Genomic DNA, 15,301 nt, shown 5'->3' on the forward strand with positions numbered 1-15,301 from the left:
ATTCTAGGAATAACATGGCGCATCACAGTCAACGACATTGCCCCCTGTCACGAAGGCATCTCCTTCAACCTAGCTGCTGCTTTTTTTGTTTTTCATTGCCTCAGCCTCTTTCACTTGGGAAAGGATATCAAACGGTCAGTCATTAAATTAATTGCTGTTGCATCTCAGATCCCTGCTCCAGGTCTTAAATTAATCAAATTACAGAACAATGTAGTCCAACACGTCTTCTTCTCATGTGATCGGAATCTCCCTTCCCACAGACGAAGCCATTCATGGATTCATTTTTAAACAATTATTTGCAGTGAATGGTGAAAAATGTCAAGACAACGAGATGTAAGAAAACACATATAAATAACTGGGTGTGTCCAAACTTTCAAGGATTCGGTAGTTTTTCCTGCCAAGAGCTGGCCTTTGTAAAAGATAAATACTATCCTTATTGCAAAAATTCTTCGTCAAGAGGTGGTTACATTTTAAGAAACTGTACAAGGTAGCCAAAACCAGCAAGCTTCCCAACAGAGTTCCTGAATAAATATCATTTCAAGCAAGTCAATATGAGTGCGTACAAGAGTAAAGTTCTAGAGAACAGTCTATAACATATGATTACACCTCAGAAGTCAAAAGTGAGGAAAAAGATTTAGTGAAGGCATTTTACCCATCTCCACGGGCATAATAAAAAATCAGAGGTTGATTCTCTGTTTACAAGATTCATTCCTGTTCTTCCCAATTAAAGGTCTCGTTCATCTATATCATGCCTTGAACGTTTCTCACTTCTTTGTATATTCTCACCTTCCCAATCTGATCCGACTTTGTCCTCATCATACCTTGAGCGATATCCATGGTCCTCTTTCATATAAGTATCCGTGTTATGCCTTGAGCCTCGCTGTTCTCTGTCTTGTTTCTGATTTGCATCCTCCTGATGCCTTCCTGATCGCCTCTCATCTCTGCTCCTAATCTGGTCTTCTTTTTCATGCTTTCCTGACAGCCTCTCATCTCTGTTCCTAACCTGGTCTTCTTTTTCATGCCTTCCTGACAGCCTCTCGTCTCTGTTCCTAACCTGGTCTTCTTTTTCATGCCTTCCTGACAGCCTCTCGTCTCTGCTCCTACCCTGGTCTTCTTTTTCATGCCTTCCTGACCGCCTCTCATCTCTGCTCCTACCCACATCTTCTTTCTCATGCCTTTCTGACCGTTTTTCTAGCTCTCTTTTATCTTTCTCCTTCAAGTAACTTTTTCCATCCCCATATTCACCCTTAGTTCTGGATTTCTGAGCATCAAATTCGGCAGATCTCGACAACGAGTCCCTATGCCCCACTGTGGAATCAAGATTATTATCTGAAACAGCGTAACTGGATTTTTCGTGGCTCTTTGGTGGGCCATCATACTTGTCATGACCCCATCTTGATTTGGAGTCATCCTTGGCACCCCAACCAGTGTTGGCACTACGCTGAAATTCAAATAAATCATCAACAAAGTATTAATTCAAAAACAACCCATTGCAGAACAAGAAAGTAATGACTTGATAGTACCAAATGTAACCAAAGATCAATCGCACGGTGATCTTGGATTACAAAGAACCTACTGAAAAAAGATAAAAGAGAGAGACAGAGAAAGAGAGAAATTGAGAGAGAAGAGACAAGAGACAAGAGAGAGAAATGGATGAAGAGACTTTTAGAAAAGAGTCTCCTAGGAGATCGATCTCCATCCTGTTTATTAAGAAAGATGAGTACAATTTACAAAAATACCCTAATTCATTTAAATACACTTAATCCCTTATATCTCCTAATATATATACTCAAAATATATGAAAAACATCTAATCATACTGAATGAAATATTGTACACTTTTCATACTACAACATATATAATACGACGAAACTACCCTTCACTATATTTTCTAACACATGGAGAACTAAACACATGTGCAAAGATGACATTAGTATCTATATGGGAACCTGTCCCCCAAGAACAGAAAAAAGGCACCCTGTTAATAAGAAAGCACGTAGTGAGAAACATCTAATCATACTGCATCACCCCAATATGATTTGGGTACACTCATATGCAATAATATAGTACAAGCCACTTCCAATAAATGACGATTTTTGTGTTCAGCCACACCGTTTTGCTGCAAAGTAAAAATACAAGACGATTGATGTATGATCCCAAATTCTTAACAAAACAAATCAATTTTTGGCTCATGAATTCCAAGCCGTATCAATGCTAAGTACACGAATAGATGTATAAAACTAATTTTTTATTTCATTATAAAATGTTTGAAATACATGAAATACCTCAAAATTTTCCTATAAGAGTTACCTAAATACATCTATTGAAATCATCAATAAACGAAAGAAAATACTTGTAACCAAACATACAAGTCACAAAACAAGGAACCCAGAAATTGGAATCAACAATGTCAAACGACTGCTCCTGGAATGACTTAATGGAAATGGTGCTCAATGATGTTTGCTTAGCTGGAATGAGTCACCCTGAAATTAAAGACTCGAAGGAATTGCAGGAAAAAGTTGAACCAATTTTACTGGAGAAGGGTGACCTAACAGTAGGTACCACTATAGAGGTGAACTCATAGAATGCATAGCATGTAGTGACTGCTCAAGTGAAAGGCTCTCCAGATAATATAATTTGTCTCTATCACATGCTGACCCAATCGTCCTCCTCATCATAAGATCCTGAAATACACAACGAGAAAGATAAAATGTAACAAAACAATTTATAGACTTAGTGAGTTGACCAACATACAACAAACTCAAAAGAAACTTAGGACAAATAGCACAAATTGAGGAGACATGAAGGAGGATGGAACTAAGGTGCCGACTCCTTGAACTGATGAAACATAACCATCAACTAAGGTGATGTTTATAATATCAAAGGACTTTTTCAAGTCAGAGAACAAGGATGACATATCCAACATGTGGGTAGTGGCACCTGATTTAAAAACTCAAATGGGTGACAAATGCACATGAAGAGCAAAGTATCTGTACTCGCAAAAGTGGCTATAGGAGTGGAAGTCTGAGCCATAGATGTCGAAGAAGAAGCAACAGTCAACTGAGCCAAACACTGAACTAGTTGGTGCATTTCATCAAATGAGCCTGATATAATGTTGCTTACCACTTGTAGGAATCTCACTACTTTAATGAATCTTCGAGTTTGCCAATGTTGGCTTACCAAACTTGATCTGGCACTTGACAAAGAAGTGGTCGGATCTGCTACAGTGATTACATTTTCTCTCGGATTTATTATTACCTTGGCCTCAACCTCTTCCAAGTCCATATCTACCTTTGCCTCTATTGACACTACCACGACCTCTAGAAAATTTAGTGCAACCAGAAGTATTAAGAGCAAAAGTATCAACCATCATAACTCCTTTATCACCTCTATGTATACAGTAGTTTCAGTATGCATGATTCTGTTAAAATGTAGTAGACAATGTAGGTACATCATCTAACGCAAGCAAAAGTGCCTTCATTCCTTCTGAACCCAGACCATCAAGAAATTTAGCAATCAACAATTGACCTTGCTGCTTGCTCAATTCTTGTTTATCAGTAGAACATGGATGATATACATTTATCTCCTGCCACACCCCTAAAAATTCACCGTAGTACTTTGTAACAAGTTTGTCACCTCTCTTGAGACTGAAAAAATTGGTATATAACTCATACACTCGAGATAAATTCTTTTCTTTTGCATACAAGGATCAAGGGACATTCATATCTCTTTTGCAGTCTTACAATTCATAATTTGATTCCTCAATTTGGAATCAAAACTTTTTATCATCCAGGTCATAACCTGATAGTCTTCTACCTCCCTGTCATCATTCATAGACACAAGGAGATTATCTCTTATATATTTTGACTTCTAGTTAGCCTTTAATTACATTCATACTGATTTAGACCAGCTAAGATAGCTCTACCCATTCAATTTCTCATAAGTTATCACAATAGAATTTTTTTCATCAGAATTGCCTAGCTCACTTGAGGGGGAGCATATCTCACCAAAATCAGCCATGAGAATCACAAAACAATCACAATTCAGCAATTAAAGACCTCAACTAACAAGCTAGGTGCGCAGGATAGGTGGGCCCCACATCACAAATAATTAGGGTTTTGTGCAATGCTCGCTCAAACCCAAGTTGACCCAATTCTACCAATAGAGAATGAATGATTGAACACTTAAGAATCACACAACTCACAAACCAAGGCTGGTACCACCTTTACAGAGGGTGATGCAATTAGAAAACCCAGTATTCGGTTGCGCACCAAGAAAAGAGGAAGAATCCCAAATCAATGAGTCCTTCTACGACTCTTTATCATAATTAAACTGCACTAAAAGCAGTATAAACCAACAACCCTAAGGTTATGGCAAAAAAAAGAAGAAAAATGATGGATTTTTACCAACAGTAGAGCACGAACTTCAAGAACCCCTTCCTTGTCAGGTCGCAGTCCTTCATAGGGTGAGACAAAAAGAATAAGGGCTTTTTGACCAGGATTCACTGCTCTAATACCATGAAAAAGGGTAAAAATAAAGAAGAAAGAGAAATTGAGAGAAAAGAGAGAAGAGAAAGATGAATAACGAGACTTCTGGAAAAGAGTCTCCTCAGAGATCGTGCTTGATCTCCTTCCCTAGTATTAAGAAAGATGAGTACAAATTATAAAAATACCCTTTTTCACTTAAATACACTCAATCCCTTGTATCTCCTAATATCCATACTTAAATTATATGAAAATTAATCTACAGACACATCTAATCATGCTGAATGAGATAATGTAAACTCTAGATACTACAGCATATGTAAAAAGACGAAACTACCCTTCACTATATTTTCTATCACCAACCCAAACTAGAAAATAAAAGATCAGAAAACACAATCACTGATGTGAAAAATTAAAACATCTAGCTTGATCTTAACATTTCACTATCTTAATTTGACTTTATCTCTAGCTCCAGGTTGAAACCAATGAACCCAAGTCCTACAAGCAAATACTGCCTCCTTGAATAGGTCAAAAGTTCAATTTAAGAAGGTTTTAACTTGGGCAATTAATATATTTAAAGCAAGAAAGATCTTTGAAAGGAAGAGTAAGAATTTTTTTGAGACTGGATTACAATAGGAGAAGAAAGGATTGAAAGAATAGAAGAACACACTCTGCGATCGGAAAGAGATCAAGAAATCTTTTAAGCTGAGATAAGAAAACCAACTTTATAATGTATGTTGCAATTAAAATTTGAAAACAATTTCTCTACTATCAAAAGCAAAATTTTTGTGTTCAAATTATTTCCTTAAACAGAAACTAAAAAAGAGTAAAAAAAAGTTGCTTACATAATAAGTAAACATTCTGTAAAGAGGAGAAAGTTCAGCTTCCAAATGCTAATCCACAGGGATTGATAAAGTACAGACTTCGCAAGACTTTAATTCATGCAATACTTGAAAAGAGTAGCAGAGGAGAGAAAACTCTTTGCACTGTCCATTCTATTGATTTTCATATCACCAACTAAACTACCATCCTTTGCAATTTATGCTTAGACCAAACAGATGACTCAACTCTACCTTTGTTTTTAAAATATTCAACTCAATTTTTTAACTGATCCAGTTAATATTACAAGGCAGTAAAATTTACACAGAAAATTTTATAAAATGTCCAACTGCATCACACCACTATTGCTCCTAAAAAGCAATGTCCTGAAAGTTTGGAAGGCTTTTGCTAGCCACAACACTGATAAACACTATCAATAGCAAAAGGCCAGGACCATTACAATTAAAAGAATATAGCATTGACATTTGTCCTGCATATGATGTATACAAACCTGCAACATTGCATAATAACTTTAGGTTAGGCCTGCCTTTGCCATGTCAATGTTTCTACTTTCCAACAAGATTAACAAATTACTTATATTATCCCTGATAATGTTCAAAAAAAAAAAAAAACAATAAGTTCCCTGAAACTATTCATAGGCCTGGTAAAGATCAACATTTAACACAAGAAGGTCCAATTCACGAACAAGCACTAGTTTGAACAAATGAGCTATTTTAATCAGTATAAAGAAACCACAAGGACTTGAGACTTACTTGTTCATCATGGGAGAACTTGCATGATGCTCCACGAGCACAATCACCTCTTTGAAATGCACGGCAAACACCACGAGCTTCCCTCTTCTGTTGCTCTGCCTCTTCATCTTCTTCCTCTTTCCTTTTGTACTTGGTAACATGATCAACTCTTACTATCCGCCCTAGAACCTTGGCCCCATTCAAATTATCTGCAACCAATGAAAACAGAGCAACTGATAAATTTTCAATTAACAGGAATCATAATAATAATGATAAACATCCAGTTAGACAACTAACCAACAGCAAGAACAGTACTCCTCTGATCCTCATAAGCCAGAAATGCAAACCCTTTGGATTTACCAGTGGCTTTATCCCTAACAAGGTTAACATCAACAATCTCCCCATACCTGAAAAATAGCTCAAAAAACAAGTAGATTTCAGAACTCGAATTTTTTATCTATGGATACAAAGTTGTGTTCAATCACCGAGCATAAACTAATTAGTGTACTTACTGAGAAAAAACTGCAAGGAGGTCACCTTCAGTGAGATCATATGGAATACCACCAACATATACATAAGCAGAATCCTTGTATTTGGTATGCCAAGAAGCGTCTTCAGAAATTCCTAATGCTGCTTCAGTGGAGTTGATCTTTTGTATCCGTTTAACTAATGTGAGTGGATTCATTGTGCACTTTAATATGTAGGTCTACAAGAAGAGAATTTGGCTGCTGTAGACTCCACAAAGTTCGATTAGAATGAAATAAAATGCACTTTCACAGGCCAAGATAAGTTTCTGATCTATATACAGAAAACAGACGAAGCACTGAAACAATGTGTAGGTGAGTCTAAGCCAAGTGATCATGGTAACCATAATGCATTTTAGCCACTTAAAAAATACAGAATAGTGATAATCACAAGGACAGAGGAAAAAAGGAAATTGACAGAAAAAAAGAAGCCGCATAAGAATACAAAGAATATATCCAATGCCAACACCTACCACTCATCCACCAGAAATAAATAAATAAAACCAATAATTACCCACAATGTAACAACTGATCTTTACATCATCTAATCACCATTTAAACATATTGTATTCAACAACTATTAAGCTAACGATATCTTCTTCTCTTTTACTTTCACAATAATAGTAGCAAGCAGGCATATATGATACAGTTTACGTCAAATTGTTCTTGATGCACCTGGATAATAGCCCTTTCTACTTATTTGGGAATCCAAAATTGCAACGGAACAAAAAACATCCAGGTCGTTGTAGTACTAAATTTCATGACGTACTGTTAGAGCTAAGACTAAAATTGAGCACGATTCGAGATTTATCAAACTACGAAATGTATAAGTAAATGAGAAAACGAAAACATGAAGTAATAATCAATCACAAGAGGCACAGATCATACGTGGTTCGGCAACAGCCTACATCTACGGGAGGAGACGACAAGATTCCACTAAATCGAAAAGAGAGGAAGCTTTGCAGCTCCGAGCATATACAAAATCGATTTTCCTCGACGAAACCCATTCTTCCGAAGAAGCCCCAAATTTTGGAATGTTTCGAACTGAAAATCCCTAACTCGAAGAACGAAAAAAACCCGATGATGAAATCGGGTCGGGCCGACACCGTATGGACTAAACGGGTAATCGGGTAGTCGGACCTTCGGCGTTGCACGTAAAGGTGAGAGGCCCATAATAAACAGCCCATATTTCCGAGAGACAGATCATGGGCCGATGTCGTTCCCGCGCAGCGCGCAGTACGTATCGGTGTCACACTGCGACGACCTTAAAAGCACCTCACATGGTGAGTGGCAGGCACGATCTGACGAAAGCTCTCCCTTAGGAAGGAAGAAACTCCCTTTCGCGGGCCCCAGTAACAGGAAGAAAAGGCAAGCATGCTCTCTGTGAGTCTCGTCTCCTCGTCTTTCGTTGCACCCAAGCGCCAGCAGCTGCCACCAGTCAGGTAAGGTCCACGCTTATCCATTATCGCTCTACTTTTCACCAACCTGTGCCTCGAGCACTATCACAGTAACGCTTTTCTTCCTCTTTTCACAGACCTCTCTTTTACAACTTTTTGTTCTTTCTTGTTTGATTGAGTACCAATCTTCATCCTTCAATCCGTCTTCGTTGGGTCGTCTTCTCAATGCTTGATCTCGTTCCTCGAACTTTAGGAGCTGCAGAATCTTCCTGAACGCACGTTACGTAACGTAATTACACGCATCTGCTTTTTTACGTTCAGGTATCTGTTTGCGGACGGAAATTTGGCCCGTTTTCTACTCCTCATCTGTCTGAGCTTCTTTGATAACACGTAAAAAGCTTGGAATTCGGTCTCGATTGGGGTAAGCGTGTGGTTACTGTTAAGCAGGTTGTGACTGGATTTTTTGAAAAGGCTGCATCGATTACTTTATATTCTTGTATGACTATTTGCTTACGAGTAGACTAGATACGCATATAAGAGTTAGGAGTATGTTTGAGGACTCAACATTTATTCTGATGTATTGAATGGGAAAGTTTAGTTTCGCAGGTGCTCTCTATGTCAGAAGTTAATAGTGATGGTGATTTGGTCTTTAAAGGAGCTGGAGCTATGGCGTATTCTTCCTACCTGTCTTCTTTTTTTCTTTGTGATTTCACAGTGATCTCATGGTAATATCACATATCACATTGGCTTTATAGCTGCCTTCCTTAACCTTTTCTTCGTTTATAGAGGATTGGAAGTCTGGTGCGTAGAAAATCTTCGATTTGTTTCGGTCCTCGAGTCCTCGCATGGGAAATTTTACACTGGAAGTGCATACCTCATTCTAAATGTATGTCATTCTCCTTTTTACTGGGTTTAACTCTAATTCTTCTTTGGAATGCCATGTTTTACATTCAAATAGTAATACAGTGAAATATGAGTCACTTGGCCTTTCATGATTAGAAATTTGAGCTATTTTTTTAAAAGACAATCTTTCGTTCCTTATATTCTGCTGTGATCTGGAAGTATCTATTTTTTTCCTTGAAACAGACAACATTGCTTAAAAATGGACTGACTCAACACGATATCCATTACTGGCTTGGAAAGGATGCTAAAGAGGTCCTTCTTGTCCTGCTTCACGATGTAATTATTTGAATTTACCTCTCCGGTCCATTTTAGACTTTGGTTACCTTCCTACTTTACAGGTTGAATCATCCATGGTATCAGATAAAGCTGTTGAGTTGGACATAATTTTGGGTTCCCGTTCTGTCCAATACAAAGAAGTACAAGGTCATGAGACAGAGAAGTTTCTGTCTTATTTTAAACCCTGCATCATACCACTGGAAGGAACTTTTTGCTCAGAAATGGGAGGTGCAGGCAATATAGCATATCAAGACAGGCTATTTACTTGCAAGGGGGATCATGTTGTTTATGTTAAAGAAGTAAGAATTTTTGCTTCGGATAGAAGTTGTCTGCATTTAACACAGAGAGTATGCAATGAGTTATTTTTCATGTGTCTAGGTACCTTTCAGGCGATCCTCCCTGAACCAAAATGATGTATTTATACTTGATACTCAGTCAAAGATCTTTCTCTTTAGTGGATGCAACTCCAGCATACAGGAAAGAGCTAAAGCCTTGGATGTTGTTCAATATATTAAAAACAACAACCATGGCGGTAAGTGTGATGTGGCTACCATAGGTAAGACATTTGTAAGAACATTTAATAGTTCGTAGTCATCTGGTACAACAAACTATTTTTAACTGTTTGTTGTTGTATAGAGGGTGGAAAGTTTGTCGGGGATTCTGATGTTGGGGAGTTCTGGAGTTTATTTGGAGGATATGCTCCGATTACACGAGAGCCTCCTCAGATGATGCAGGAGAAACCAAGGACTCCATGTGCAAAACTGTTTCGGTGAGCTAGGATTTGCTTCTCCAAGTCCTCTTTAACTCTGTGTTTGCCTGGGTACATTCTAAAATCCATGTTTTTGCTGGAATTGTATCACAATTCTGTTGTAATAGGATAACAAAAAATCAAATGAGCTGCATTGAGAGTTCCTCATTACAGAAAGAAATGCTTAGTGCAGACAAGTGTTTCATGTTAGACTGTGATTGTGAGATTTTTGTTTGGATGGGAAGAAATGCCACTATATCAGAACGGAAGACTGCCATCTCAGCTACAGAAGTAATAAGTTGACCTGTTGTTGCATCTTTTAATCTCCAATATTTTTATCCCAACTAACTCTGGCAATTGTAGGGTTTTGTGACTTCTCAAGGCAGGTCCACAAGCAGCCATATAACTTTCTTGACTGATGGATCTGAAACTGCCGCATTTAGGTCCTACTTCAGTGGATGGTCTGGAACTGCCGAGTCAACTTTGTATGAAGAAGGCCGAGAGAAAGTAGCAGGTCTAGTCCAATCTGCGAAATTATAGAATTTCACAAATCTAAATAGATGGCCCTCAAACGGTGGACAAATTATAATTTTCTCTTGCAGCTCTGTTTAAGCAAAAGGGTTTTGATGTGAAGGAACTGCCAGATAAAGATTTCCAACCATTCATAGATTGCAGTGGTGTTCTAAAAGTAAAGCTTTCCTCCGCAATTTCCAGTTTGTTTTTGCTATGAATGTGAAAATCAATTTTTGCCAGTAACAATTCAACATTTCAGAGCAAGTTGAAATTTGACCTTGACACCCAATACCAAAATTGTTTTAGGTTTGGCGAGTAGATTGTCATGATCTTTCTCCTATTCCTACTACTGAACATGGTAAACTTTTCAGTGGGGACTGCTATATTGTGCAGTATGTCTATCCTGGATATGAAAAAGATGAGACTTTATTCTTCGCTTGGTTGGGACAGCACAGTATTATGGTTTGTGATCCAACTCTGCATGCAAAGCCTTTGGATATCTTATGCCATTACTCTAGCAAAATGTCACCATAGGGTTTTCTGTTCATTCTTGAATTTCCTTTTTCTTCTTTGGGTTACAGGAGGACAGAGTGGATGCAATAACCCTCATGTGCTCCATGGCGGATTCATTCAAAGGCCATCCAGTTCTGGTGTGCTATCTTTCCACTTTTAGACATAACAGTGTCCCCTTTGCTCAAAGCATAGTTTTTTTTTATTACCGCACCTTATTTTCTACCACAGGCTCAAGTTTACGAAGGAAAGGAACCCCTTCAATTATTTTCAATTTTCCAGAGGTTGACTATTTTCAAGGTGCATATCAGCACTTCAGCTCATTACTTACTTGTTTGTTCTTCATTTGTCCAAATAGAAGGTAGCAAAATGTACTTGGATAAACTTTGTTTTCATATTGCAATGCCTTTTTTCTACTATTGTGCTATTACCATAGGGTGGGATGAGTTCTGGATATAAGCGGTTTACGTCAGAAAATGAAATGTGTGATGAGACATATGATGAAGAGAGTGGTGCTCTTTTTCGAGTTCAAGGGTCATGTTCTGAGAATATGCAAGCCATTCAAGTTGATCTGGTAAGTAGAAAGTGAGAACTTCTAGATGAAATTTAACCACAGAATTTTGCTTACGGATTTGCAAATAGTAGCAACATATTGAAAAAGAACTCCATTCTGAGTTTCAGAGTTTATTCATCCTTTTCCTTAATGTGGTCGTCCTGTATTTACATATCTGCTGACATCATTTTTTTTTTGTCTGTTCCTATATTTTATATTGAAACTTACTTGAAACCAAGCTGGGCAGAAAGGCCTCAAATTCCACACTTGACATTAAGATCAGTAAAATAGTCTTATTTCCAACAGTTTAGGAGCAAGACTAAGATGGCACTAATAGAACCATTCAAAGAGTATAAGTTTATGGTTGACTTATGCATTGCTGATGACAGTTATATTGTTTTTTGTTTTAAATGTTCCGTTATGTTGCAATAACTTCTTAGTCATTTCTTAAGTCGACATACCACTCTAGAAAGCAAATTTTCTCACCGTTAACCTTGGATTTCAGTCCTCAAGTTCACTCAATTCATGTTATTGCTACATCTTGCAAGTGGGAGGCTCTGTATTCACTTGGACAGGAAATCTCTGTTCTCCACGAGATCATGATCTTCTTGATAGAATGCTTGACATATTATTTGTACGTACTACTTACCACCCTATTCCAACTCTTGAACTACTTACTGAAGTTTAATATGATGTTTAAGTCCGTAAAAGGAGCAAGTGAAACAATAGTATAAATTTATTAAATGCTTCACTACGGTATGATTCTGGAGCAAACTAAAATTTGTTTATTCCTTGGACAGCCCATGCAGCAAATTATATCAGTGAGGGAAGGTAGTGAGCCTGACAGTTTCTGGGATACATTAGGTGGAAAAGCAGAGTATGCAAAGGACAAGGAGATAAAACAGTGGGAAGAAGAGCCCCATTTGTTTGCCTGTAGTTTCATAGAAGGTGAGCTTGTCATCGCCAGGCCTATAACTTCTTTCATCTCAAAAGATTTACCAATGTCTGCCTTGGTTCAGAATGAAGCCACTGTAGACTGGCTTTAGAACACATAACTGACATACCGCTTCTGGTTTTGCACCTTGTTTGCTTCATCTCTCAGCTGATTTCAAGGTACTCTTCATATCACGTAAATACAGTTCTCTTTTGAATTTCATTGTGCAGTAAACAAATAGTAGTGACCTACATTTAGCATCCTCTCAAAAATATTTCAGGTGAAAGAGATCTTCGATTTTACTCAGGATGATTTGACAACCGAAGAAGTATTAGTATTAGATTGCTTTCGTGAAATCTATGTCTGGATTGGGCTGCATGCAGGAAATATATCCAAGCAAGAAGCCTTAACTTTTGGCCAGGTAGTATACCATACTAGCCTTTTATCTTTGTTTTTAATCATAGGATATTCTCCATCCTGTAGTGGTGGTGGTATAAACATTCAGGATGACCACTAAACAATAAAAAAATGTTTGGAATGTGGGGATCACAAAATTTATAGCATGCTAGGACTCTGGTATCAAAAGTTGTCTATTACTCTTAACCACAAAAGAGATGGTTATAGAGTTTATAATCTCTCTTCACAATTAAATCAAAAGAGATGTGAAAGACATCCTCCAGCTGTTAGATAATTCTTGATGGTACCACTATTAAGATTAACTATACATGAATCCAACCTGTTCAAGCTAGATTATTTCATATTTAGTTTGGTACACATTACTTTCTTTTCTTAATCTATTCTTCTATTCATTATCTCATTTTTTTACATTAATCTGTAGAAATTCCTCAAGCTAGACATTCTTCTTGAAGGGCTGTCTCCGAAAATCCCAATATATATTCTCACAGAAGGACACGAGCCTCCTTTTTTCACACGTTTCTTTGATTGGGATTCATCAAAAGCATATGTAAGTGTGATATTTCTACTTGATTGAGCCCTTTAAAATTCTGGCAAGTTGACTACATTATTTTCCTTGCAGATGCATGGCAACTCATTCGAGAGGAAGCTTGCCATTCTCAAAGGACAAGGGATGAAAATGGGAGTAAGTCGGTGTTTATGTTTGAAAATGTTGTAGCCACTGTCCATCTATGTATTAGTTTCATCAGTCGCTTAAATTTTATCTGGCCATCTATTGCAACTTCAAAAATATGTCCAAAAAAGCAATTATTTGTATAGCTTCTTTTGTTGTATGACATTTTTCTTTTTCAGACGCCTAAAAGGAGTGCAAGTGAAGCGACAGCAAACAGTCCAAGAAGCAAATCTTTAGTTTTTGATAGTGCCAGGAGAAGAAGTGGGTCTCCAGCACCCCGAGTTTGGAGCCCTAGTTCTGAGCCTCTAAGCATTCCTCTCATTTCCAGCACAACTTCAGTTGCTAGAAAATTGTTTCCTTCACCTCCAGATAGGATGACTGCTCATGAATCATCCACAGCTTCACTAAAAATGGGTTCCTCAGGTTCACAATTTCAGGGATCTGGAGGTAGCAATTTGTTCAAGTCTTACTTGAAGGCATTAGTTTTAGAAGTGAATATGGTTCTTGTTTCTTTGGTATGTACCTGTGCAGATAATAATTCTTTAGTTGTTAGGGTGTAACTGAGAAGCATGTTGTACGAGCTTGCTTCCTTTTTCTTTGCTTGGTTAATTTAAACCATGATCCATTTTCCATTCCCCAGAGCAATCTTCAAACTGCAAGTAACTCTAAGATGGTAGCACCTTGTAAGACATACCACTCAGAGGCCCTGTTTGGTTTTCGTGAAATCGAAGGAAAGTAATAGAAGATGAAAGAATTTGAGGTTCTGTAAAGTCCCATTTGTGACTTTAGACGACTTCATTTTCTTTTTCTTGTCTTTTTGTTCACTCCTAGACCAAACAGTGCCAAAATGTTCCCATTCTCAATATTTGTTAGCTACTGTTCTGCTTTATTGTTCAATTAACTATGATGCCCGACCTTCCAGGTGACACAATGCATTCTGCTTCATTTAATTTTTTGCAGAAGGATTATTCAAATCTCCCACAGTGATAGAGGATCCCAGTTTGACCTCACAAAACATTGGAACCATCACACTGGCAGACGGTAAACTTGCACAAAGCTTACGTGATTCAAAAGTCCCATATGAACGACTAAAAGTGACTTGTGATGATCCGGTGACAGGAATCGATGTAACCAGAAGAGAGGTAAAAGTTGCTTGCTTCTGTGTATTGCTGGTACCACATGTATGATGTATTAGAAAAGGAAGTTGCAATAGACTTACTATATTTAATTGCATCATGTGACTTTACATCATTTGAACTATCATTTCTAGTAGACTTCCACTCAAGACAGCCGTTATTATTTATTTGTTCAGGCCTATCTTTCTGATGAAGAGTTTCAAGAGAAGTTTGGAATGACAAAGGAAGCCTTCTATAAGCTTCCTAAGTGGAGACAGAATAAGCACAAGATGAATCTCAATCTTTTCTAAGGTATATGATATCTCTCTCTAGTCTCATACCTGGTTTCGGAGAATTAAACTTGCTATCCAGGTTTGCATTTGACCCATTTTTTTCTAGATTATAAGAGAGGAAAGAGTTTAAGTACTGCAGAGTCAGTTCAGATTTTGATTCAAACAGTACTTCGAAAAAAAAAATGATTATTCAATCTCATTTTTATTTGTAATTAGTTTTGAAAGTTATGGGCAATCGTCAATGTCTCAACCTCAGCAACATGGATGGTGCCTACTTTATCAGGTGTTATTGAAAGACTTCTGAAATATTGAATGGTACAATTAACTAAAAAATATATTATTTGGGATTTCTCATGAGGGTAGAGTGATGTTAACTTCTCAATTCTGATAACAC

At 37.5% G+C, this 15,301-nt stretch overlaps 2 protein-coding genes across 4 annotated transcripts; one reads left to right on the plus strand and one right to left on the minus strand.

Moving 5' to 3' along the window:
- Positions 1–471: 471 nt before the first annotated feature.
- On the minus strand, positions 472–7,605 carry LOC137942543 (zinc finger CCCH domain-containing protein 25). Of its 2 annotated transcripts, none has more exons than XM_068788238.1 (5): positions 7,467–7,605; positions 6,567–6,779; positions 6,352–6,461; positions 6,076–6,263; positions 472–1,441 (listed from the first exon to the last, which is right to left on the minus strand). In XM_068788238.1, exons 2-5 carry the CDS (start codon positions 6,737–6,739, stop codon positions 725–727), a joined length of 1,188 nt encoding a protein of 395 aa, XP_068644339.1. In that variant the 5' UTR covers positions 6,740–6,779; positions 7,467–7,605; the 3' UTR covers positions 472–724. The 2 variants fall into 2 exon arrangements, with proteins under 2 accessions (XP_068644339.1, XP_068644338.1); XM_068788237.1 differs by having other exon boundaries at positions 6,567–6,782.
- Positions 7,606–7,937: 332 nt separating this feature from the next.
- On the plus strand, positions 7,938–15,264 carry LOC137937254 (villin-1). 2 transcript variants are annotated; one of them, XM_068782344.1, is made up of 24 exons: positions 7,938–8,020; positions 8,297–8,396; positions 8,582–8,646; positions 8,762–8,861; positions 9,062–9,130; positions 9,217–9,453; positions 9,533–9,710; positions 9,791–9,923; positions 10,031–10,193; positions 10,266–10,416; positions 10,505–10,590; positions 10,722–10,877; positions 10,997–11,065; positions 11,157–11,225; positions 11,362–11,499; positions 11,984–12,112; positions 12,279–12,426; positions 12,581–12,591; positions 12,693–12,833; positions 13,251–13,376; positions 13,449–13,511; positions 13,679–13,946; positions 14,460–14,641; positions 14,812–15,264. In XM_068782344.1, the coding sequence occupies exons 3-24, from the start codon at positions 8,591–8,593 to the stop codon at positions 14,923–14,925; spliced, it is 2,787 nt and encodes a 928-aa protein (XP_068638445.1). In that variant the 5' UTR covers positions 7,938–8,020; positions 8,297–8,396; positions 8,582–8,590; the 3' UTR covers positions 14,926–15,264. The 2 variants fall into 2 exon arrangements, with proteins under 2 accessions (XP_068638445.1, XP_068638444.1); XM_068782343.1 differs by lacking the exon at positions 7,938–8,020 and having other exon boundaries at positions 8,094–8,396; positions 8,574–8,646.
- Positions 15,265–15,301: the final 37 nt, after the last annotated feature.

Source organism: Aristolochia californica, unplaced genomic scaffold (assembly GCF_029961685.1).
Source record: "Aristolochia californica isolate CCGP_79_NKW_82.1479 unplaced genomic scaffold, dmAriCali1.0.hap1 SCAF_10, whole genome shotgun sequence".
Taxonomy (NCBI): Eukaryota; Viridiplantae; Streptophyta; class Magnoliopsida; order Piperales; family Aristolochiaceae; genus Aristolochia; species Aristolochia californica.

Bases quoted from the DNA above. Each gene is read 5' to 3' on its own strand.
- LOC137942543 (XM_068788238.1), bottom strand. From the start codon at position 6,739: ATGAATCCACTCACATTAGTTAAACGGATACAAAAGATCAACTCCACT. The intron at 6,462-6,566 runs GTAAGTACACTA...GCTATTTTTCAG, and splicing joins CTCCTTGCAGTTTTTTCTCA to GTATGGGGAGATTGTTGATG. The intron at 1,442-6,075 runs GTAAGTCTCAAG...TTTGAATTTCAG, and splicing joins AGTTCTCCCATGATGAACAA to CGTAGTGCCAACACTGGTTG.
- LOC137937254 (XM_068782344.1), top strand. From the start codon at position 8,591: ATGTCAGAAGTTAATAGTGATGGTGATTTGGTCTTTAAAGGAGCTGGA. The intron at 9,924-10,030 runs GTGAGCTAGGAT...CTGTTGTAATAG, and splicing joins CCATGTGCAAAACTGTTTCG to GATAACAAAAAATCAAATGA. The intron at 12,113-12,278 runs GTACGTACTACT...TTCCTTGGACAG, and splicing joins GAATGCTTGACATATTATTT to CCCATGCAGCAAATTATATC.